The sequence below is a fragment of the Cricetulus griseus genome, assembly GCF_003668045.3.
Source record: "Cricetulus griseus strain 17A/GY chromosome 1 unlocalized genomic scaffold, alternate assembly CriGri-PICRH-1.0 chr1_0, whole genome shotgun sequence".
In the NCBI taxonomy this organism is placed as follows: domain Eukaryota; kingdom Metazoa; phylum Chordata; class Mammalia; order Rodentia; family Cricetidae; genus Cricetulus; species Cricetulus griseus.
Window position 1 is genome coordinate 29,196,987 of NW_023276806.1, and position 14,212 is coordinate 29,211,198.

The following is a 14,212-nucleotide window of genomic DNA, read 5'->3' on the forward strand; positions in this document are numbered from 1 at the left end:
ACCATGTTTGTCCACGACACTTTCTATAGATGAGATAATTGAGGATTTTCATTTTGTTTTTAATTGTTTAACATGCTGAGCTGCATTTTCTCCCTGTATATTGCTTTGTGTACCACCCTTTACACCCCAAAGTGATTTATAGTGACATTTCAGTTTTGAAAGAATAGAAGAGTTTTTCATGCAAATTTGACTTGTGAGATTTTTTTTTTTTTTTTTTTTTTTTTTTGAAGGAGACTATTCTGGACGGACACAGGAATGTATCCACGGATTGAAAGCTCTTATCTTCAGGGTTCTGGCCGGCTACTGATAGCCAGCTCTGATCTGTGGGAGCCCAGTGGACTCACGATTGACTACTTAACAGACACTTTGTATTGGTGTGACACCAAGCAGTCTGTCATTGAAATGGCCAATCTGGATGGTTCCAAACGCCGAAGACTTGTCCAGAACGATGTAGGTGAGACTTTGGGGTGGATGTCTTTTCTTCATTTTTCTTTTTGACATTATATTATGGTTTTTTTTTTTTAAATTATGTGACATGTATGCATTTGGGAATGTGTCATACGAGTGCAGGTACCCACGAAGGCCAGAAGAGGGTGGCAGGTCCCTTGGAGGTAATTGTGAGCAGGTTGATGCGGGTACTGGAAACCAAACACAGATTCCCTGAAAGAGCAGTACTTTCTCTTGTCAGCTGGACCATCTCTCCAGACTCCGACCTCTTCATCTTGATTGAGTACTGATGGATGTTAAATCTAGACTGTGCTTACATGTGTATACACATTTAACCAGACTACAGAGATAGAATTCCTCAAGAATTATAAAATAGAAAAATTACCTGAGCATTGGAATAATGAGTAAAAATTAATGTTGTATAATCTGGGATTTTCCCAAATAAAAGTCAAAATCTTACCTTTTTCTGAACTTATTTCAGAATAAAAATTTTTCTGTCTTTTTAATCTGCCATTCCTTAGCCATGATAATATCACTTTTGGGAATTAATGAATGTTGGTTGAAAACATGGGCATTATGAATAAAATTTAGAGATGGTCTGACAGTAGGTTGGTATAAGGAAAGATGAGAACCTGGAAGTGTTGGAGGAATTTTAGGGATTAAGCACTGGCTAGAAAGATTTTAAAAAATCAGTCTCATATAGGAAGGAACTAAAAAACTAGTTATGTTGTCAATTCTATTTAATTTATAGATAATTTTCTAGACAATATTACATGAAATAGAGCAAGAAAAATACTTAAATTGTATATATTTCTAAGATTGTCTAAAAATACTATATTCTTCTTTTATAGTTGGACCTTCTCCATCCACTTGACATTTATTGATTTCTCATAGGGAATGAGGGATTTCTTGTAGGGAATAGAAATTTCTCATAGGGTAGTGGCTGAAACAAATAGAAAGTTTTGTAATGGAATCTAATAGAGGAGATATACTTTATTTTTTAATACTACCCAATTAAATAAAACTATAGCTTCATTGTAAGAATATATATATATATATATATATATATATATAATAGGAGATATATAGGAGATATATATAATATATATAGGAGATATATATATATATCTCCTAACCAGAATATAAAAACATCATGTTCTGTATTTAAAGACATAGTCTATAATACTTTATTTGTTTTTGAGATAAGGTCTCATGTGTCCCAGGATAGATTTGAACTTACTATATAGTGGAGGATGACCTTGAACTTCTGACTATCCTGCCTTCACCTCCAAAGTGCTGAGATGATAGGCATATTCCCGTACCCAATTTAGATGGTGCTGGAGACTAAACAGAGGTTTGTACACAACAGACATGCACTTTACCAGCTGAGGTAGTCCCTTACCCCTTTAGCATATATTTTGTAATTACAAGTGATATTACAATCTGAATAGTGTAATTTTCTCATGAAAAGCAATATTAAATGTTATGTTTAATTGTCTAATCATTCCTACTCTAGAGTGCCATCTACTGCAATATATATGGTATTTTCTCTTTATTATTATTATTATATTTAATTACTCATATTTACATATCCATCCCCCCATTCCCTTGCCTGCCCCTCCTCCCATGTTCCCCACCCAACCCACCCCCTCTACTTCTCTCCAGCGATAGTGAGGCCCTCTACCAAGGACCTACAAAGTCTGTCATATTGTTTGGGGGAGGGTCTAGACCCTCCTTGCTGTATCTGGGCTGCAATAGCATCCCTCCATAGGGAATGGGCTCCCAAAGTCCATTTGTACTCTATGGATAAAGACTGGTTCCGCTGTTAGAGGACCCGTAGACTGTCTTGGGTTCCTAGCTGGTACCCACTTTCAGAGGGTTTGCTTTGGTCCAATGCTGTTTCCCCAGCTTTATGATTAGGGTCTCCATTCTATCAGTAGGTCAGGTCCACTGTTTCTGCAGGTCTCTCCATCCCATCTTGGCTCCTTTGCTCAACCCTCCTCCCTCTCCATAACTGAATTCCAGTAGTATGGTTCAGTGTTTATCTATGGGTGTCTGTTTCTGCTTCGAACAGCAACTGGATGAAGACTCACCTACCTCTCCCTGCCCCAGGGTTCCAATTTGATCAGGGGTTCTTGTCCTGATCCCCTTCTTCTAGGGACTATGCAATCTTCTCTTGGGGTTCTCCTTGTTTCCTAGCTTCTCTGGCAGTGTGGAATGTAGGCTAGTGATCTTTTGCTCTATGTCTAAAAATCAAAAATGAGTGAGTACATATCATGTTTATCTTTTTGTGACTGGGTTACCTCACTGAGGATGGTTTCTTCTAGTCCCATCCATTTACCTGCGAATTTCAAGATTTCATTGTTCTTTTTCGCTGAGTAGTATTCCATTGTGTAAATATACTGTTGGGGACCGAATAATTCTGTTATGAATATTTTTAGGCCCAGTCTCTAGCTCCAGTAAACATGGAACACTGGAAAGCTCTGGCCCACTATTGTATTGTTAATGTCAGTAGGGCTACTTTTGTTTACCATGGCCTCAGGGTGATATGCCTCCTTATTTGCATATCTATGCACCTAAGCATCTGAATAAGGCCTGCACCTGGGCAGGGAGATCAGAGGTGTGTGAATAACTTGTGAGGATAGAAGGTTAGGAGGAGAGGCGAGTGGCCAGAAGAGCGAGGGAACAAAGAGAGAAATGGTTGCTTCATGGTATTAGCAGGATGGTTAAGAAACACCAGAAAAGTTGGCTAATAAAGAAATGACTCTAGTTCTACAACATGGAACTGAGAGCTCTCTAAAGATGACAAGATGCCTGTGTTTGATCTTTATCGCTGTTGGGCTGCTGGGAGCTTCCAGGTCCACCCCCCCCCACTCAGGTCAAACCTCATGGCTGTCGTGGACTAAAGCTGAGACAAGCTGGGTCACGACAATATACCACATTTTCTCTATCCATTCTTCAGTTGAGGGGCATCTAGGTTGTTTCCAGGTTCTGGCTATTACAAATAATGCTGCTATGAACATATGTCCTTATTGCATGAGTGTGAATTCTTTGGGTATATGCCCAAGAGAGGGATTGCTGGGTCTTGAGGTAGACTGATTCCCATTTTCCTGAAGAATTGCCATACTAATTTCCAAAGTGGTTGTACAAGTTTGCACTCCCACCAGCAATGGAGGAGAGTTCCTCTTTCTCCACATCCTCTCCAGCATAGATTGTCATTGGTGTTATTGATTTTAGCCATTCTGACAGGAGTAAGATGGTATCTCAGAGTGGTTTTGAGTTGCATTTCCCTGATGGCTAAGGATGTTGAGCACTTTCTCAAGTGTCTTTCAGCCATTTTGAATTCCTCTGTTGAGAATTCTCTATTTAGTTCTGCACTCCCTATTTTAATTGCATTTCTTGGTGTTTTGGTGGCTAGCTTCTTGAATTCATTGTATATTTTGGTGATCAGCCTTCTGACAGATGTGGGGTTGATGAATATCTTTTCCCATTCTGTGGGCTGGCATTTTGTCTTGCTGACTGTGTCCTTTGCTTTACAGAAGCTTCTCAGTTTCAGGAGGTCCCATTTATTAATTGTAGATCTCAATATTTGAGCTACTAGTGTTATGTTCAGAAAGCGGTGTCCTGTACCAATTTGTTCAAGGGTGCCACCTACCTTCTCTTCTAAGAGGTTCAGTGTGGCTGAATTTATATTGAGGTCTTTGATCCATTTGGATTTAAGTTTAGTGCATGGCAATAGATCTGCGATCTTCTACATGTCTGAATCCAGTTATGCCAGCACCATTTGTTGAAGATGCTTTCTTTTTTCCATTGTATAAATTTAGCTTCTTTGTCAAAAATCAGATGTTCATAGGTGTGTGGGTTAATATCAGGGTTTTCAATTCGATTCCATTGGTCAACCTGTCTATTTTTGTGCCAATACCAAGCTGTTTTCAGGACTATGGCGCTACAGTAAAGCTTGAAGTCAGGGATGGTGATGCCTCCAGAAGTTTCTCTATTGTACAGGGTTGTTTTGGCTATCCTGGGTTTTTTGTTTTTCCATATGAAGTTGAGTACTGTTCTTTCAAGGTCTGGGAAGAATTGTGTTGGGATTTTGATGGGAATTGCATTAAATATGTTAATTGCTTTTGGCAAGATTGCCATTTTTACTGTTGATCCTACCTATCCAGGAGCATGGGAGATCTTTCCATTTTCTGGTATATTCTTTAATTTCTTTCTTTAAAGACTAAAAGTTCTTACTTACAGGTCTTTCTCATTTTTGGTTAGTGTTACCCCAAGATATTTTATTTTGTTAGTTGCTATTGTAAAGGGTGATGTTTCTCTGATTTCTTTCTCAGCACATTTATCTTCTGTATATAGTAGAGCTACTGATTTTTTTAAAGTTAATCTTGTATCCTGCCACATTGTTGAAGGTGTTTATCAGCTGTAGTAGTTCCCTGGTAGAGTTTTCAGGTCACTTATGCAAACTATCATATCATCTGCAAATAGTGAAAGTTTGACTTCTTCCTTTTCAATTTGTATCCCCTTGATCTCCTTTTATTGTCTTACTGCTATAACTAGGGCTTCAAGTACAATATTGAAGAGATATGGAGAGAGTGGACAGCCTTGTCTTGTTCCTGATTTTATAGGAATAGCCTTGAGTTTCTTTCCATTTCGTTTGATTTTGGCTGTTGGTTTGCTGTATATTGCTTTTTATCATGTTTAGGTATGTTCCTGTTATTCCTGATGTCTCCAAGACTTTTATCATGAAGGGATGTTGGATTTTGTCAAAGGCTTTTCAGCATCTAGCGAGATGATCATGTGTTTTTTCTTCTTCAGTTGATTTATATGGTGGATTACATTGATGGATTTTCGTACGTTGAACCATCCCTGCATTCCTGGGATAAAGCCAACTTGATCATGGTGGATGATTTCTCTGATGTGTTTTTGGATTTGATTTGCCAGTATTTTGTTGGATATCTTTGTGTTGATGTTCATGAGGGATATTGGTCTGTAATTCTCTTTTTCCCTTTGGTCTTTGTGTGGCTTGAGTACCAAGGTAATTGTAGCCTCATAGAAAGAGCTTGACGTGGGGCGTTGTTGGCGCATGCCTTTAATCCCAGCACTTGGGAGGCAGAGGCAGGCAGATCTCTGGGAGTTTGAGGCCAGCCTGGTCTACAGAGTGAGTTCCAGAACAGACTCCAAAGCTACACAGAGAAACCCTGTTTCAAAAAACCAAAAAAAAAAAAAAAAGAAAGAAAAAAAAGAAAGAAAGAGCTTGGCAATGTTGCTTCTGCTTCTATTGTGTGAAACAATTTGAGGAATACTGGTATTAGCTCTCCTTTGAATTTCTGGTAGAATTCTTCAGTGAATCCATCTGGGCCTGGGCTTTTTTTGGTTGGTAGATTTTTGATGACTGCTTCTATTTCATTAGGGATTATAGGTCTGTTTAACTTGCTTATCTGTTCTTGATTTAATTTGGTAAGTGATATCTATCCAGAAAATGGTCCATTTCCTTTAGATTTTTGAATTTTGTGGAGTACAGGTCTTCAAAGTATGCCCTGATGATTCTCTGGATTTCTTCAGTGTCCGTTTTTTATGTCCCTCTTTTCATTTCTGATTTTTTTCATTAGCATGCTCTCTCTCTGCCTTTTTATTAGCTTGGATAAAGGTTTGTCTATCTTGTTGATTTTCTCGAAAAACCAACTCTTTGTTTCATTGAGTCTTTGTGGTGTTTTCCTAGTTTCTACTTTATTGATTTCAGCCCTCAGTTTGATTATTTCCTGGAGTCTACTCCTCTGGGGAGAGTTTGCTTCCTTTTGTTCTAGAGCTTTCAGTTGTGATGTTAATTCTCTAGTGTGACTATTCTCCAACCCCCTGTATCTTATCAGACCACCATGCTTTAAAGTTAAAATTCAACAACAACACAAATTGCAGAAAACCTACAAACTCATAGAAATTAAATAATGAGCAATTGAACCATTGCTGAGTCAAGGAAGAAATAAAAATAGAAATTAAAGACTTCCTAGAATTCAATGAGAATGAAGACACAACATACCCATACCCATACAACTATGGGATACTTTGAAAGCAGTGCTAAGAGGAAAGTTCATAGCACTAAATGCCCATATGGTGCCTGGTGCCCATGGTGGGCCAGAAGAGGGCCTTGTATCCTATGGAACTAGAATTACAGACAGTTTGATGTGCCATGTTGGTACTGAGATTCTAACCTGAATCCTTGTTTTAGTAGCCAGTGCTCTTGACCAGCCCCAACAATTCAGAATTTTTAAAGAAAAGATTGAATGAATTCATCTTTAGTTGAAGTGCAATTAGTTGTGTCTCTTTGCCTTGAGATAAGGGAGATTGTGTTCAATGTGTTTGTTGAAACATCTAATTCTAACACATGGTTCAAATGGACAAACTGCGGGACATTATACTAAGGACAAATAGCTGGGCATCGCCACTTGCTCGAGGTGATCCAGAGTAGGCAGCGTCCATTGCAGTCTCTAGTCCTTCTCCCCAGAGTAAAACTATAAATGCAGCAGCATGGGAATTTCCTTTACATGACTGCTGTTCTTTTTATTGTGCTTAGAAGACACATACACAAAATTTACCACCTTAGCCTCCATGTACTGTCCAGCAGGGCTACTTACTCACATACTGCTGTGTAACCAATCTCTGGAATTCTTGCATTCTGAAAATCTGAAACTCTGTGCAAACTTCCCCTTAGCCCCTGAGAAGTCCGATTCCACCTTGTGCTCTCATGGGGCTGGTTGGTAGTGGTAGAGTGGAGGACACTCTCCACGGCCATGACAAGTAATTTGAGTTTTCCACCACACGGGGGAGACATTCGCTTCACTTCTCCAAATTCGTTGTCTGGTGAGCGTGAGGAGGTGTGGTGAAAGCTGCCAAAGCTTCCGAATGTGTCTCCTTCACTCTGGTGTCTAACTGCTTGAGACAGTGTGTGGCATTTGCCTGTGCTCGAACCCCTGCTCACAGCAGTTCCAGGGGCCTGCAGAGGGGGTTTTGGTTGAGGAGGGCTCAGAAGGCAGCCTAGTGGATGGTCAATGGGAACTATGGAAATGGAAACTCCCTTCAGTGCAGCAGGGAAGAGACAGGCCATTGCGATAAGGGGAGGAAGCCGTTGCTACAGAGGTGGGATGCCAAGAAGCTGAGCTCGGGAAGGACGGTGGACATGCAGAGGCAGGATCACTCTTGGCAGTGTAGGCCTGGGAGAAGTAAGGAAGGATGATGTATAAGAATAGAGAGCAGACCAGGCGTTGGTGGCGCACCCCTTTAATCCCAGCACTCAGGAGGCAGAGGCAGCCGGATCTCTGTGAGTTCGAGGCCAGCCTGGTCTACAGAGCGAGTGCCAGGACAGCCTCCAAAGCTACACAGAGAAACCCTGTCTCGAAAAACCAACCAAACAAACAAACAAAAGAATAGAGAGCAGCCAGGAGTCAGGAACTTGGGAATCCAGTGATGGAGATGAATTCGGGAATACGGTGATGGAGATGGCAATTTCGAATAACAGTTATTCAGTCACCTAAATTATTCTACTGTTCACGACAGCCATTCACGTGACAGGGGAACCCAGACCAAGGAACAGCAGGAAACACACTCAAGTTCAGTCTCTGGCAGATGAGCACAGACCATCCCTTCATTAGCTTCCTCATTGGTACTGTTATTGGTACTGACCTTGTAGGTCAGCAGCCACCATGATGTAGTGTAGTGGTTCTGAGCTTTGTCCCCTTATAAATGCCCCTTGTGAAGGGAACCTATCTGTACTGAGTGGGCTTTTAATTGCTTCCAGGTCACCCATTTGCTGTAGCCGTGTTTGAGGATCATGTGTGGTTCTCGGATTGGGCTATCCCATCGGTAATAAGGGTGAACAAGAGGACTGGCCAAAATAGGGTACGTCTCCAAGGCAGCATGCTGAAGCCCTCGTCACTGGTTGTGGTCCATCCATTGGCAAAACCAGGTACACTGGAAAAGTCCCACAGGCCCTCCTGCACCGGAGACTGTGGCGGTGATAACCAATGGTAGCAGGCAGTGGGGGTGGAGGGGATTTTGTGATTTTTTTTAATCTGTCTTCATAAATGCTAAAATTTTCTGAGATTTGGGCATTGTTTGAATCAACCCAGACAAGCTTGGTAGTTTGGTAATTTGTGCTTCATCCCTAATATGGTGATTTTAGTCAGCTGGGCTTTATCCCACCAGCCACACTCCTCCCCTTGCTCCATTTTACTTACTTGCTGCATTTCAAAGATGCTTGGCTTACAGAAATAAGGATAAGCAACTTAGATTCTTTTCATAGTGGATAGATGATAGATATGATTCATAGATAATAGATATAGAAATATAATAAATAGTTATATAAATAGATATAAATATCAATATAGGTAGTTATAGATAGATGATGGAAAGAAAAAATAGATAAATAGATAGATAGATGGATATGATACTAGAAATAGATATAGATTACCATAAAGTATAAACAACCCAGTTGAAAGCAAGTCCCAGTTGGAATTCTTAGTACCAAATAGAAACAATTGATATGTTAATAGTTATTGATTCAGACAACTTAGATTTTTGCAGTGGAAACTTCTACCCATACTTGGGCTCCCCTCACCCCCACATGCCAGGCAGTGAGCAGCAGCCAGTAGCAAGCCAAGGGTCAGTCATCCAGCTCTCTCCAGCAGCTCTTCTTCCTGAAGATCTCTATGAGTTTGACTAGATCATGGATCAGGAAATGGGAATCACGCCTGGCTAACTACTAAGCTGGACTACTGACTGTGCTCAGCACTACTCATAAGCTGAGATGTCTTAGAATCAGGGCCTCCTTGCAGGAACTCCTGTGAGAGAGTTCTAGGCACCCCTTCCATTTAGAATGGCTGAGTTCTCACTGAAGATGCCTTTGATTTGCGTCAGCAACACCCTTGACTTCTCCAGACCCATCCACACATTCTCTTTACTCTCTGTTAGGTGCAGATCCCTGCCTACACAAGAATGGTGGCTGTGAACATATCTGCCAAGAGAGCTTCGGAACTGCTCAGTGTTTGTGTCGTGGAGGTTTTGTGAAAGCCCGGGATGGGAAAACGTGCCTTGCTCAGAAGGGTAATTACACACTGGCTGGTAACAGCATACTGTGCAGCTGAATTACCTCACCCAGGCTCCATACAGTGGGGCTTCCATGCTTCTGCTTTTGATGTTTGTAATGTTTTGTATTATTAAGTGCTCCCATGTCTCCAGGAATGCTGGGTGTGTCTGGGTTTCTTCACCCCTCCCCAAGTGAGGTTTTTGTTGTTGTTCCTTATTATAGACTAAATTAGATTGACTTCTAATTTAGAGGCTTTGAGCTTCACACTCTCCCCTATTTGTAGCGGGGTGTGCTGGGCCTTAGAAATAAATGTCTGGATTGTGCTACCTCATAACAATGTTTAGAGACAGTTTGTTTAGAAATGTTGTGTTCTTAATTTTAGGGGTTCTGAAAGGCAATCTCCTCGCCACACTATAGTCTTAATAGGAAAACTTGAGTCCTTCATAGAAATAACTTTACAGTATCAAACAAGTATAGAAGGTACATAATGAGACAGCTTCTGATCCTCTTCTTTACAAGTGATGAAAGAGAGAGAGAGAGAGAGAGAGAGAGAGAGAGAGAGAGAGAGAGAGAGAGCCCTGCCTGACATATAACCTTTCTGCCCTCAGTGCATGCCCAAACTAGGCATATCTGGAGTCATCTTTTGGTGTCTTCCTCTCAAAAATGTGCCAAGGATAATTTATATTTTGTTAAGCCTTTTTTAAAAAGTGCATAATGATTTGGTACACATGGTATAAATATAAGTTAAGTGACAGGTTGGTAACAGTGAATGGATTGCTCTGTTCATGGAATGGAGCTGGATATTGAGTTCTCAGACATTTTCCCCTATTAATCTGTTGCCTTAGGATAGCAGTTTCATACCTCTTGGATTCAGAACTCCTTTATGCTCTTAAAAGGCTTTTTAAGATCCCCAAAGGGTTTTTGTATATGTGAACTGTTTGTTAGTTCTTAGGATACTGAAATTTTTCATCTTAATTTCAATGATATTAATAACAAACCTAATATTTCTCAGCATAGCATATTTTATAATAATAGCTATATATTTTCTAACACAAAAATATATAGTGAGAAGAGAGGCATTGTTTTACATTTCTGTCTTTAAGTCTAGCAGAACAGACAGCCCTGGAGTATCGTGTCCACTTCTGTGTTGTTTTGGTGGAAGGTTGTGAAGCACACATGACCTCTGAGAGGCTGGAAGTTGGAAAGGCGGAGGGTGGGGCGGGGAGTGTCACTTAACAGCCCATTGAAAGGAGTTACCATCTGACACCTTTTGGGGGAATATTGTTCTTTGGCTGTCAGAACTGCCCAGTTCCTAGTTTCTTAAAACTTACCTGTGATGAGGAATCTGACCTGTGAAACAGATGCTACCTGCTGTTTCTTTTGGAAGTGGCAGGCTCAACTCATTAATTTCCGAGGAAAGTCTAGCCAGTTACCCATGATTTGCTGTCCATCATTCTTTTCGATTAATCATGTTGAATGGAGAAAGGGAAGATTTCAACTCACAACTCAAAAGTGACTTTCATGCTTCTCCAGGCAACTGTTATAACTTCAGAAGGAATAATGTGTGTTATTCATTTTACTATATAGGGTAGGAAAGTTCCAGAGTTAATGGCTAAGGGGTCTAAAAATCAGCAGTACTTGCTGTATTACACTTTGGTTTTTACTGTGAGGGCATAGAGTGGGTAGTGGAGGCCTCAGATCCTGGTGAACATTGGTGTCATTCCCTTTGCTTGAGCTATATAGCACCTGCGCCCCCCCCACCCCCACCCCGCACCACTGCCTTGCCATCTCAATATCAATGTGCACATGGAAGAAATAGTAACTTTCTACTGTGGTGCACCGAGCCCTGATGCTTCAGATCCTTTGCAGTGGGACCCAGGGGTCTATATGGCACAACTGAGCAAAGTGCTGCCTTGGGGACTCCATCTCCTCCTCTCTGGGGGCACTGAACCATGAGTGTTACTATAGGACTTGTTATACACACCAACTTTAAAAATACAGTTAAATCCGGCTATTAGAAATACAAAAGCAGGACAAAGGGAGGAGCTAATACAAGACAGGTTGGCAGCCGGGTGGTGGCGCATGCCTTTAATCCAGCACTTGGGAGGCAGAGGCAGGTGGATGTTTGTGAGTTTGTAGCCAGCCTGGTCAACAAAGGAAGTTACAGGACAGCTAAGGTAGTTACACAGAGAAACCCCAGAGAAAAACCAAAAACCAAAGACCAAAAACAAACAAACAAAAAGACAGGTAGAGGAGAGATGCTGTTATTGTGGCCTGTGGTTCTGACCTGATTGTATCCAGAAAGAGTCTGATATGTGGTGACATGTGATTCTGAGCTGACTGTATTCAAAAGGAGTCTCATATATGATGTCATGTAGTTCTGAGCTGATTGTATTCAGAAGGAATTTGATATGTGATGACATGTGAGCATTGTCCTTTATCCAAAAGAGCCCCATGCTTCTCCCCATTGGTCCCACCAAACCCTGCCCATTTCCCTCAGTCTTATTAAAGCGAGTCTGAATTCATAGCCAATGAACCACTATCAATGTAAATTAAATCAGCCTTTCCTTGAAATGGAAAAGCCTAACTGATAGAGCCTTTTGTCCCACAGGTGATAACACTGAGCTAAATAAAGAAGCAACACCATTGGACAACTTAACTAAGGCTGAAGCACCGGAAGATACCAGTACAGAATCCCAGCACACATTAGTGGCTGAAGTCATGGTGTCAGGTATGAACTGTGAGTTCTCCCACATAGCTTTGGGTCTAACAGCTCCCATTCTCCCAATAAGAAGTTCAGTGCTTGCATTCCCTAATACAACATTGGCTAAGTCTACTGTATCCCAACCTCAGACTTGGGCCCTCCTCTTCTGAAAAGCATGCAGCCCCTTTGGCTTAGACTTGGACTGCACATGTTGAGAGCCCCAAGGCTGAACCCTTTTGACATGTGATTGAAAACAGAGGTGACAATTAGGATAGAAGAGACTTAAGTGTTTCCTGACCCATACCTCCTATTGGTGGTACTTGCTCTATCTAGCCATTGTGAAAACTTGATAGCAATTGATGAGCAATATTAATTGGTTGCTTTAATTACTGCCAGAACTCCATAAACTGAAGATGTTAGAATTCCTTGTCTATGTTGCAAATTTATCAGCAGAATGTCAAATGGTTTGTTCAATATGTAACAAATTTAGGGAACCTGAGTCTAATCTGTTCTGTGTTTACTCATAAGGCAAGTAGTTTTCAGATGAGCCCTAGAGCTACTGCAAACTCGTCCTGTCTTCCCAGATCACTTCCCTTCACTCACTGTGGCTCATTTTGACTCTGAAACATTTAATTCATATATTTCATATATATATATATATATATATATAATATATATATATTATATATATATGGTAAAATTTCTATTTTATTCTCCATGTGTTTGTATATGTAGTATGTTTGTTTGCATGTTTGCTTGTGTGTGTACATTTTATGTGTATGTGTGAGGCTAGAAGCTAATGTCAGTTGTCTTCTTTTACACTTTCCACTTTATATATTAAGACAGGGTCTCCTGAACCCGTAGCTTGTTCCAGAAAATCCCTTCTCCATTTTTCAAGTACTAGGGTCACAGAGAGGCTGCTACTGAGACATCTCCTCGGCCCCTTGAGTAACATTTTAACATAATGTCTGTAGTTTGAAAACTGCCAGGCAATGATAGCACTTGCCTTTAATCCCAGCACTCAGGTGGCAGAGGCAGGCGTATCTCTTTGAGTTCAAGGCCAGCCTGGTCTCCAGAGCCAGTGACAGAATAGGCTCCAAAAGCTACACAGAGAAATCCTGTCTTGAAAAACCAAAAAAAAAAAAAAAAAAAAAAAAAAAGCAAAACAAAAGTGTTTGAAAACTCAGTGAGGGCATTTAGGAATGTCTTTCTCTGACTGTCATAGTCTGAAGAGCAGATAGATGTACAGGGCTCAAAGATTACAAGCTCCACCAGTGTGGGTTTTGGTAGTATATCATCATCTTTAGTGATGATGATAATTAATATTTGGATGAACTTTTAATATTTACCATGTTTTTAATTGTGTTTTAAAATTTTGATTCATGTATGTCCTATTTTTTATAGATGTAAAAACTGAGACGGAGGTGTATTAATTGGTGATGAAAGATTTTGAAAATTATGTTACATAGAACCAGAGAGATGATTCAGTTGGTAAAGTGCTTGCTATACAAACATGAGGACCTGAGGAGTTAGGACTCACAAAAAAGGGCATGGTAGCTTGCACTTGTCATCCTAGAACTGGGAATGTGGATACAGGAAGGTCCCTGGGGTCTGCTAGCCAGCCAGTTTGAATTAGCAAGCCCATGTATATTGAGAGACATTCAAAAAATCAGGTAGAACACAATTGAGGAAGGAACCTAGCATGGACTTCTGGCCTCCACACACCTACATGCACACACACACACACACACACACACACACACACACACACACACACAGAGAGAGAGAGAGAGAGAGAGAGAGAGAGAGAGAGAGAGAGAGAGGAACACACAAAAGTAAATATTTGAATGTTTTAAAAAAGAAAGTATGATCAAATAACCAATGTTAAAATATGAAATGCCAAAAAAATTTGTTGCGCTAGAAGTATGTTTATTGGACTATTTTTTTGGCCATACACCCAAGTGCTGGCAATACCGGGACAT

General features: G+C 40.6%; 1 protein-coding gene across 1 annotated transcript in view; it reads left to right on the forward strand.

Annotated features, from left to right (window-relative positions):
* Egf (epidermal growth factor) overlaps window positions 1–14,212 on the forward strand; it is a 78,102-nt gene that overhangs the window by 42,581 nt on the left and 21,309 nt on the right. The window contains exons 13-16 of the mRNA XM_027395694.2: window positions 231–454; window positions 8,240–8,407; window positions 9,412–9,543; window positions 12,138–12,257. Coding sequence (XP_027251495.1) covers window positions 231–454; window positions 8,240–8,407; window positions 9,412–9,543; window positions 12,138–12,257 — 644 coding nt within the window. The remainder of the gene's footprint in view (window positions 1–230; window positions 455–8,239; window positions 8,408–9,411; window positions 9,544–12,137; window positions 12,258–14,212) is intronic.